At 35.8% G+C, this 11,156-nt stretch overlaps 1 protein-coding gene across 3 annotated transcripts; it reads left to right on the forward strand.

The window, feature by feature from the left end:
* The first annotated feature begins 5,266 nt into the window (after positions 1-5,266).
* On the forward strand, positions 5,267-11,156 carry LOC107810174 (cyclin-dependent kinase D-3). 3 transcript variants are annotated; one of them, XM_016634916.2, is made up of 8 exons: positions 5,267-5,621; positions 6,679-6,977; positions 7,060-7,168; positions 7,882-8,007; positions 8,900-9,135; positions 9,211-9,507; positions 10,598-10,716; positions 10,796-11,156. In XM_016634916.2, the coding sequence occupies exons 1-7, from the start codon at positions 5,511-5,513 to the stop codon at positions 10,656-10,658; spliced, it is 1,239 nt and encodes a 412-aa protein (XP_016490402.1). In that variant the 5' UTR covers positions 5,267-5,510; the 3' UTR covers positions 10,659-10,716; positions 10,796-11,156. The 3 variants fall into 3 exon arrangements, with proteins under 3 accessions (XP_016490402.1, XP_016490401.1, XP_016490403.1); XM_016634915.2 differs by having other exon boundaries at positions 10,815-11,156; XM_016634917.2 differs by lacking the exons at positions 10,598-10,716; positions 10,796-11,156 and adding an exon at positions 10,153-10,323.

The following is an 11,156-nucleotide window of genomic DNA, read 5'->3' on the forward strand; positions in this document are numbered from 1 at the left end:
AGCGAGCAAAATTGATTTTTCCAATAAAAGTAGACATTGGATAAGTAGCACAAATAAAAAAGTAGAAGGACGCTAATTACTCTTTCGGTCTCAAAGTATGTATCAGGAAAATAGTTGTCTCAAATTATTTGTTATTTTATAAATTCAAGACAAAATTAATGAGTTTTTTCTCATTTTACCATTAGTAGTAATAGTTCTCGAAGATGAAGATAGCACAAAATAGAATAAATATTAAATAAAAAAATATTATATCTTAAGACATAAATAAAATAAAATAATAAAAAAACCTTCTAATTAGTAATTCTTAAGGGCAATGTAAAAGAGAAATACGACATATAATTTGAGACGGATTGAGTAATAATTTGGGAGATGAAGAACTGTGGAGACACGGGGAATTAAAAATTTGTACTCTTTTTTGTTTTTGTTTTTGTTTTTTTCCTTTTTGGTTGGGTTCACCCACCCAGTCTTTAATATCCGTATTAAAGTCCGACTTATTTAAGGCGTATTTAAGGGTGAAGAGCTCCCTAATGTTAGGTATGCTCTCAAGCCTACAAATGTTGAATAGTCTGTATCTGCTCAAAGACACTCTAAAATTTTTATTTTTAGCAAAATGTAATGTTTGTTAAATATTGTTGGAGGGGCATAATTACAAAGTCTATACAGTAGTGTATGTTTGAGAAATTGTCTTTGGGCATAGGAGTGTAAGGAGATTAACTAATCATTAACATATAGTACGAAAAAATTAGAGTCTAAACAAGATCAGTTAATACGGATTAGTGTGGATCACTTAAGCACGGGATATATCTTAATTTTGTGGGTTAGATAATTATAGAGTCAGTTGTTAATTAATATTCAAAATTAGATATATATAATTATTCTCAGAGACCTATTATTTCGAGCGTGATACTGTTACCCCACGAGTGCATATTACAATTGTTCCATCTTCAATTTAAGACGGAAAAAAAAAATCAATCACAAATTCACAATGATATCTTTAAAATCTTTCTTGTTCATATATTGATTTAGAATTATCAAAAATTGATTCTATTCTTTGAAAAAATGTGACAATATTGTTTTTGAGTGGCAAGTGTATGATAATTAATTTCTACAACTTTGAGGAAAAGTTTATTTGTAGTTTCAACAATTGATTATAAACCTAAAAGACACACAAATTGTAAAAGGAAATCTAATTAACCAATTTTGGGTGATCAATTTGGTTATAAAACTGAATAACTCGATACCTATACCTTAGTGTTTATCCTTAAAATCGGATAACAGTTAAACTTATAAGTGGTTTTAAGGATATGTGATTTCACTTGGCACAAACTAATAAATATAAGAATTAATGCTAGGAATTAACAGTAAAATAAAGCAAACCAATGTGATGAACAACGGTGACCCTCGAGCTAGACTGCACTCGAACCAACTGAGTATGTTATTAAAAAATATGAACTTGAACAACAGAGCTTGCAAGAAAAAATATAATATATTGCCTTGTTATGCTTGAATGTATGATGGTTACAAAATGGTTAAGACCCTCTTTGTATAGTAGATGAATCATATTTATGGTATAATTCTAATTACAGAAGTAAATCTCATGATAGGCTAAATATCCGATCCTGACTCGATATGTGCCGAGATTTCCGCCACGATCCTCGTCCGATCACGGATATCTCAGCTTTCTGTTATTCGACATAGCAGGCCTCTTTCGATCTTGCTTGATCTCCTGTTTGCTTCGGTCTCGATCATGGCTGGCCTCGATTTTGATCGGCCATTGAACCACGAGCTCACCAGTCCAGCTCCGTACCATGTTCTGATATAACTAGGGTCAGGCCGTGATCTTCCGTCCCGATTTCGGTTAGTCGCACAAAATTAGGCAAGCTCTATTTTGACAGTATAGACTTAGACTTCCATTCTAGAACTTCAATTCGTTCCCCATATATATTGAGAGTTTTCTCTTGACTCTTGTTAATTTGTATTTTCGGTTTTTGATAATCGAGACAAGTAAGTTGATAAAAGAAGTTAATATATCTATGATATTTTAGCTTCTTGCCATATCCACGTCTAAATATGGCTGCATTAAGCTAAATTTATAAACGAATATTAAGAAAATTAATGAGCTTGCTGTACAAATTTTCTACACACTAGTCTTGTATAATGGGAAAAATGGACAGTTCAAAATGGGTCTACCTTCATTTTAATTTGTATTAGGTGTTCAAGTATAATCTCTTATACAAATGTAATGTATACAATAGACTTGATGTGGTCCGACTTTTGTCCCATGGATTCTAAATTCAACATTTTTAGCGTAAATAACGAAACATAAATATATACGTGAAAAATTACTAAAATTTTAGTAAATATATTTTTGAAAGTAAAATAAATTTAATGTTTAAAAGCTTAAAGATTGAATTCATGAAATTTAAATGGCGAGAAATTGGTGAAGTGAGCTTTTTCTTTTTGAAAAAAGCAAAAGCCAAAACTCAAACAGTCTTATTTGTAGCTCAAAATCTGTTTATTATGTCTCAGTCTCAAATAAGTTGAAGACGGTTATATAAATTATTACTGTTTATGCCGCTCAATTTAACCTACTGCAATTCTCCTTTATCTAGGCTTGGTAAAGGAGATTAGATACAGACAGAAGACAAATGGAGAGTAAACAATTGTGTCTGAAATAAATAAAAATATAAGTAAATAAACCCAATTCTCACCTCATCTCAGGCCTAAGACAGCAAAAAATTAAGAGCCCTCGAACTTTCTTCTTGACCTTAGAAAGAAAGTGGATAGTTAAAAAGATTGAAAACCTATGGAACAAATGCAATCAAGAAAAATTTGTGGTATAAAAATTAATCATCAAACTCACGAGACTTTAAATCATGAGAAAATAAAACACAACGAACCTTTAGATCCATTAACGTGCAAAAATAACGTATAAAAGAAAGTCATCCTCAGACGTTGATCTTCAGCAACTCTAGAAGAGATGATCTTTTATCATCTAGAAGAAGGGATAACCCGGTGCAGTAAGTTCTTGCTATGTACGGGGTCCGGGGAAGGTCGAACCACAAGGGTCGCCACCTTAATTACCCTGCATATTTATAAGAGGTTGTTTCTACAGCTCAAACTCGTAACTACCTGGTCACATAGCAACAACTTTACCAATTACGTCAAGGTTCCTTCTTTTATCATCCAGAAGATAGACATTATATTACTAGCACAAAATTAAAGGGATATTGTTTATGTAAAGGAAAATGGCTGGTGAGTGGCAAGGGTAAGAAAAAGATTAGGGATATAGAGAAATTAGAGTAGTTGGAGTTGCAGGGCTATTTTCTATTCTTGCCCTTATATCTTTGAATTCTTCAGTTCCTATATAATGCTAAGTTAATTATTCCAATTTGCATAGTGAGTACCTTTATAACATTATGTAAATTACATCTATAATCTTGAGATTTGTAAAAATTACATAAGATAACGTTATTACATAAAAATGATGTCACCCATGTGTATAGGGTAAAATATGCTATGATACGTGACCATCCAAAAGAGGGACACATGGAATCCAAGACGCAGAGATGGCCAAGACCGAAGGCAACTGTTCCATTTATCATTTCCATAAAGATGTAATAAATACTCTTCGCCCGGTAGTATTTAATAGAGAATATTCTCTGGCATTAAGGGTGATTGCCAGTTACATGGAATTTGACATTTATATTCACCGTTACATTTTCATCAATGACCTTCATAATTAACAATAAAGAGGTGCATGATCCTAGGACCTCCTCCCCTAGATGTAGCTATAAATAGTGAGCTCAGTTATCATTGTAAAAGACACGAATTTTCTGGCAAACTTATGCTACATGATATACAAAGCTTAATACAATCTTATCTTCTTGCTTTTTGATTTCGTTGTTGTTGTACCCGGAAACCCTGTTCCCAAAACTGTTGCTTCTGCTATTTCATCTACATCCTAAGGCTAAGTATTGCATAATTCTTTGATTATTTTATTATTTCAGGATCAAATTAATTCACTTGTCTAGAAACCATGTATAAATTCAACCGTGCCATTTTACGGGTAAACAGTTTGGCGCCCACCATAGAGCCTAGACAGCCGTGCACTTAAATTGATCTTTGACTTTTTTACTAACGTGTTTTGATTATTTTGTCGTAGAAAAAATCATAAGAAATGGCAGATAGCATTATTAACAACACGCACAACCCCGAGATTCGAGGAGATCGACCTTATTTCGAGGACTCAATCACTGACACCCACAATGAGGTGAATGCCGCCACACCGGTGCATGACATGTAATATCCTCGACATGTTCCGTAGAAAACTCCCGATGATGCTGATGAGGAACATGTCGTTGATGCGGTAAGGGTCTTGCAAGAGCAACAGGCGATCATTCTAGGCCACCTCACGCGACAAGATAAAGTTATGACGGAGTTCAAGCAGGCATTGTTGGAGGCTTCGAATAACACAAACTGACGAGATCCAATTCCTCCCGGTGCTCCAGTGAATCAAACAACACAAAGGGTCGACAACACTCCTGGGGTGAAGTTGGCTTCGTTGGGGCTAGGGGGAGCGGATCCAGCCTCAATAACGAGAACGATCCTTTTAAGAATGAACTTTTATGGTTTATGAGGGAAGTGAACGTCCGCATGGATCAAATTTCAGGCGCGCCACCATTAATGAAAGGTCTGGACTCAAAATAGTATACTCAATTGCCATACAAGCCACGTGCGTTGCCAGAGCTAATCCCGAAGTGGTTCAAAACGCTTGAAGTGCCGAAGTATGACGGAACTTCAGACCCTCATGAGCATATCACCACCTACATAACGACAATGAAAGGAAATGATTTAGCTCCTCATGAAATTGAATCTGTTCTGCTAAAGAAATTTGGACAAACTCTCACGACTGGAGTCTTAACATGGTATTCACTATTACCCGAGCAGTCCAAAAGTAGATCACAAAGACTCTTCACAAACAAAGGCTATGTAACATATAAAATACAACTTCAGCTAAACTTTATAACTTTAGCTATTGATATTCTGAATTTATAAAATTTAATTCTTGGATTTATGCTCACAAACGGGGACTAAGGTAGCTGGACAAAAGAAACAGGGACCTAAAGTAGGATAATATTATCCATATTTTATTAATAAATAAAAAAAGAAAGTAAAGCCCAAAAAAAAAAAAAAAAAAGAAGAAGAAAAAAGAAGAAATGACTGAAGACACAAATAAATAAACTAACACTTGTGTTTTTAAATTAAAGTGAAAATCTCCACTAAATTGAAACGCTAACAGAGTTATACGCTCCTGCTTTTTTCCCTCTTCCTCTTTCTTCTTCACTGAAACACACAACAAACACCTTGTGAACAATTTCACAAATCCGATAAAAATTCAGGCCTATTTCATCGTATGTCGTTTATATACTCCATTAGCTGATTATTATATAAAAGTAACAGTTCACCACTGAAACAGATGCAAAACACATAAAAAATTAGAAGTAAAAATGGCAGAAGTAGACAATTTATTGACAAAAAAAGTAGCAGATCGTTACCTAAAACGTGAAATTTTAGGTGAAGGTACTTATGGTGTTGTCTTCAAGGCCATTGATACTAAGGTACTTCTTATTATAACGCTTGTGGGTTTTTCTCCGTTTTTCATTTTTGCAGTATTTGGTTTTGAAGATTTTCTAGGGTTTTGTTTCATTCATGGTTTGATTGTTAATTCTATGAATTGTTGATGTTTTTCCCTTGAAATTTAACATTCTTTAATGTTGACTGATTGAAAGCTCTGTAGGTTTTTGAATTAAAATAGAAAAAGCTGTTAGTGCTAGCTCGTGGGTGTGATTGTGCTTTTCATTTTCCATCTTTGGGTTCAATAATTCTAGAATTTGTAAGATGCAACTCGACCTACCTCCCACCAGTATAGATATGGGTAACTATGTCCACCAAAGTTTAGGCAGATGGAAGAAGTTACTTAGTGTTTTTTTATTGTCTCGGCTGGGATTTGAACCTGGATTCGAAGGTTTGTACCTAATTCATTGACCACTAGGCGACACCCTTGGGTGCGGAAGGAATTCTATAATTAATGTCGTGTTTGTTGTTTCTATCTCCAATCTTCGCATAGCTAGTCCTGAGTGCGGAAATGAGTCTCAATTCCCGTCCCCATAAAATTGGAGGGTTTGTTGTAGTGTGTCGTTCAGCATAAATTAATCAAGCTATTACACCTCAACTAGTTTGAGATTAATCATAGTTTATTGACTGTTCTTGTTGATGTCTATGAATTTTGGAATCTGTTTTCATTTAAATTTTTTCGTGCAAAGTTGAATGTTAAATTGAGCTTTGTAAGCTTTTGAATTGAGCACCCCCCCAAAAAAAATGCTGTTAGTGCTAGATCTTAGATGGATGCTGGTGGTTTTGGAGCTCACTTAGTACTTAATCGCGACAAGGCATAACCTCTAAGCTGTAATGATTAGTGTGAGAGTTTGAGAACCTCTAGTTTAAGAGAGTGGTCAATTTGCCTTAATAGACAAATTAATTGGAAGTATTGGGATGAAATGGGCTTGAATAAGGGGGAATGAATATAAAGGACTCAATATAGTTGACCCCAGATGGTTTTGGATTGAGGCTTGTTAATGATTTATCTGATGTAAGCTTTAATTTCATTTTCTGCAGAGTGGCCAGACTGTTGCTATCAAGAAAATTCGTCTTGGGAAACAGAAAGAAGGGGTGAATTTCACTGCCCTTAGGGAAATAAAATTATTGAAAGAGCTGAAGGATCCTCACGTTATTGAATTGATTGATGCCTTCCCTCACAAAGGAAACTTGCATCTTGTGTTTGAGTTCATGGAGACAGATCTTGAGGCTGTGATTCGTGATAGGAATATCTTCCTCTCACCTGCGGATATAAAATCTTATATCCAGATGACATTGAAAGGACTTGCTTTTTGTCACAAGAAATATGTCTTGCATAGGTATGCGTTTGTATATTCTCGCTTTCACTAGATTCCAACTTGTGTTCAACTTCCTTAAATTTTTGCTGTTTCTTCCTGACAGAGATATGAAACCAAACAATTTATTGATTGGACCTAATGGGCAGCTTAAACTTGCTGACTTTGGATTAGCACGTCTATTTGGTAGCCCTGATAGAAGATTCACTCACCAGGTATAACTCTTGGAGCATGTATCCTGTCAGAAGTTACTTTTTATCTTGCTACTTCATTGCAGTTTTTTAATTTGTCTTCATATTATGGTTCTCCTTGTGGAAATTCATGACATGACTTTATCAAACCTAAAATAACCTGGAATGATCCCACTCACTAAAATTGCCTTTGATATTTTCCTTATAGAACTGGAGTTATCAGTTTCTCCCACTTGTCTAAACAAATATGGAGGTATCTGTTTTGGGAATTGGACTTTCTTTGGAGGATTTTTTCTTTACCAAAGTTTTTTTGTTCTTTTATCAAAACGCGTAATGGAAAAATGAGATATTATCCGATACTGCGCCTTTCTATATCTAAGATGATCAAACTTGACATGGTTACTCCTATCTTTTTATATAGTTAGTGTTGAACAGTACACAATTTTGTTACTGTTCAACGAAATTTGTATGTACTTTATTTAGTCTATACATTTCATTCCACAGTAATCAAGAATGTTTGTGCAAATTACTGATGGTATGACCTTGTTTTTGGAGAATTAAGAATTGTCCTACTGTGGTATGCATACGACAAATTTTGAGCAGCTGAGATTGGACCAAGATGTTGTCAAATTAGTGCATATGTAGCAGTAGAATCCTGATTCATTTGCCCCCTGTCTCTACTTCTTTTACTGTTACTGTAAAGAGCACTTACTTTTTAATCTGATGGGTAATGTTAGGTCTTTGCCCGGTGGTATAGAGCACCAGAGTTATTGTTTGGTGCAAAGCAGTATGGACCTGGAGTAGATGTTTGGGCCGCTGCATGTATCTTTGCCGAGCTCCTCCTGCGTCGACCATTTCTGCAGGTGAATGTCTAGTCATGGCAATCCCTCTCACAAATTATCCTTGTCCTTTTATATGAAATTGGTCGATGCAATCATGAGTTTCCATGACTCAAGCTACCTGGTTTATTTGATGTTCTGTATAGTACTATGTAGGAAATGCTCTTCTCAGGAATAGTTTCTCATGTTAAACTCTGAACTTGGACTGTCTTGTTTTCTCAATAATATAACCTTTGTTAATAACTTTCTCCATTCAGGGAGAAACACTCTTTTTATATGCATCTTTTACTGTTAGACATGTATATATTTTCTTCTTCATCTTCAATAAGCTGTAAACCAATTGTCCCTTGTAGTTTTATTCTAGAGAGCTTCACATGCAGTTGGACGGTTGACAATGAAGCAATAGTTAAAAAGCAAATTGCTTACAGGAACCAGACTGAGCTTTTTTTCCTTGTTCCTATGGTGATCCCTTTAGTGCGATAAGTTCCTTCCAATTTCCCAATAATTGTTTGAACTATTTTTTTTTTTTGATAAAGTAAATTAGATTCATTAAAGGGCATCAAGAAGATGCAAAGAGTACAAAAGAGAGAGGATAATTAGCTCCAGTACAAAAGCCTATGCTACTATCAGGGAGCTAATAAAATCCACTAAAATATCAGCACAGTTAACATGGGTGAGATAGTTCCAACTAAACACGCAGCGTTGAGAGAGTAGATTGGAGTTGAAATGCCATAAAAAACCTTCGGTTTCTTTCTTTCCAAATACACCAAGAAATTACTGCTGGCACCATTTTCCAGATTTTTTTGATGGAATAATTGTTTGAACTTCTGTCATACTTACGTACTACCTTTACTATTCCTATCTGCATGTTGTTGCTTCAACCAATAATTTGTTCTGTAATCTGCGCCTATGTTAGGGAAACAGTGATATTGATCAGCTGGGAAAGATTTTTGCGGCTTTTGGGACCCCAAAGCCTTCGCAGTGGGCTGATATGGTCTACTTGCCTGATTATGTGGAGTACCAATATGTCCCTGGACAGCCACTGAAAACATTGTTTCCAACGGCTACTGAGGATGCTTTAGATCTTCTGTCAAAGATGTTCTCATACGACCCAAAAGCTAGAATATCAGCACAGCAAGCTTTGGAGCATAGGTACGTTTCTTCTTTATCTTGTGTAGTCTGCGGACTTGCAGTTGATGTGGGTGCTGAACTTTCCCTTTTCATTAGGTACTTCTCATCAGGACCTCTACCTACAGAACCAGCTCTGCTTCCAAGACCTCCCCCCAAGCGGGAATCCGCAAACCCTAGGGTTTCAGAGTTCAATCCACATGATGGTCCTGTAGTATTGTCTCCACCAAGAAAGTCAAGGAGAGTGATGCCACAGCGCGAAGGATTTGAGGCAAATATGCGTCCAGAGAAGATGGATGGCCATGGAAATGCCGGTGAGAGGAGTGAACAGGTACCCATGTCACTGGATTTCTCAGTCTTTGGGATGAGACCACCTACTAGACCGACCATTAACAGGTATAGCTGATATGCTTTGCAATATCTTTTACTAACCATTTAGGCTACTTGCATTGTTCTTGATCTCATTTTGGTAATATGCCGTTGGTGTCATCCTGTTGGTCTAAAATTGTGGTGTTTGGGGGGGGGTGTTTATGGGGTGGGGGGAGTAGAGTACTGACATAGTTATGCACAGACGATCATCCATTGCCTATGAACTCACACACTGGTGGGCCTCAAGTAATAAAGCTTTATAGATTCTCAACGTATTATTAAACGATTTCTTTTAGCCTGTGTCTTATTAGATCATCTAACTAGGGACTGTAGCACTTTCTTTACGCTGATTATCATGGAAATCATGAAGGGAAATAAGTCTGGGATGTATTTCATTATTAATGCATGATTAAGAGTTTGAATCTTTTAATTTATATTATTTTGGTTTCTTTTTTTCTTTAGTACGGCAAAAATTGTTCATTCAATAGAAAAATTGGGTAACTGAAGCAGATAATGTTTTGGCGTTGTATCTGGCCTTCTTGATATGTTAAACTTATGCACGATCATACCATATGCACGTCTTGGTTTTTTTTTTGTTTGCATTTTCTATACATTGCATGGTTTTGTGTTCACAATAAGTGGGACCTGTGTTTTTCAAAACCACATCTGCAGGGGAGAACTGGAAAAAATGAAGGGAAGGGTGTTCAGCTAGTGGTCAGGTTACTGCTATCCCCAAGGAGATAAAGTTTTTGCAGAAAAATGGAGAACGAACTAAAACAGATGTTATTTTGGTGGATTTATTTTTAAGGAAATATCCCAGTGTGCTAACTGCTAGTGAATAGTAATATCTGAAAAAATAAATAGTACTATCTGTGGTAGTCAAAGAAATAGTAATATCTATGATAGTCATGATAAGGTCTTGTAAACACTACTAAGATGATTGCTCTTAAGATCCTATGCTAGGGAATGACTATATGAATGCTAATACTGACACGACCAAATGTTGTCAAGATTTTGGATGTGGGAAGTTATCGTTTAGTCAATAGTCACTCTATGGACCTGTAACTACTTTGATGTGGTATCATGATAAATCTCTTGAGCTTGTTTTCACCTACAGCGCTGACAGATCACATTTAAAGAGGAAATTAGATCTTGAATTCCAACCCGAAGAGGAATAACATAATCTGTCTTGAGTTTTTCGTTCATCTGGATGAGGGTTTCTATATTGCTAATGAGGTGCGTGATAACTTATCACTTGAATATTTCATTCTCTTGGAATCTTTCGTTCTTATATCCAGATTGATCTCAAGTGCAGATGCTTACCCGTTTATCAGGTCATGTGCACTACCATGATTTTGCCGTTCTGGTGAACAAAGGAGAAGAATCCTTATCAACATCGGGTACACTGTTGCATCAAATGCCCCATCTTTTTTTGGTTTGGGTGAAAGTCGCCATTCGCCAATATAACGGAGGATCTTGCAGAGTATATTGGAACAGGGTAATAATGTTTGCCTAATTCATTCTTTATCGTCGAGAGGGTGTAATTGTAATGCGGGTATACCAATTCTATCATTTCGTATAAACTCAAATTGAAGATACTGTTTGTAGAATGACATAACTGATATCTGTCTGTTCGAGAATATATCTAACTTGACAAATGTGAGTTTGTGACTCAA

Source organism: Nicotiana tabacum, chromosome 1 (genome assembly GCF_000715075.1).
Source record: "Nicotiana tabacum cultivar K326 chromosome 1, ASM71507v2, whole genome shotgun sequence".
NCBI lineage: Eukaryota > Viridiplantae > Streptophyta > Magnoliopsida > Solanales > Solanaceae > Nicotiana > Nicotiana tabacum.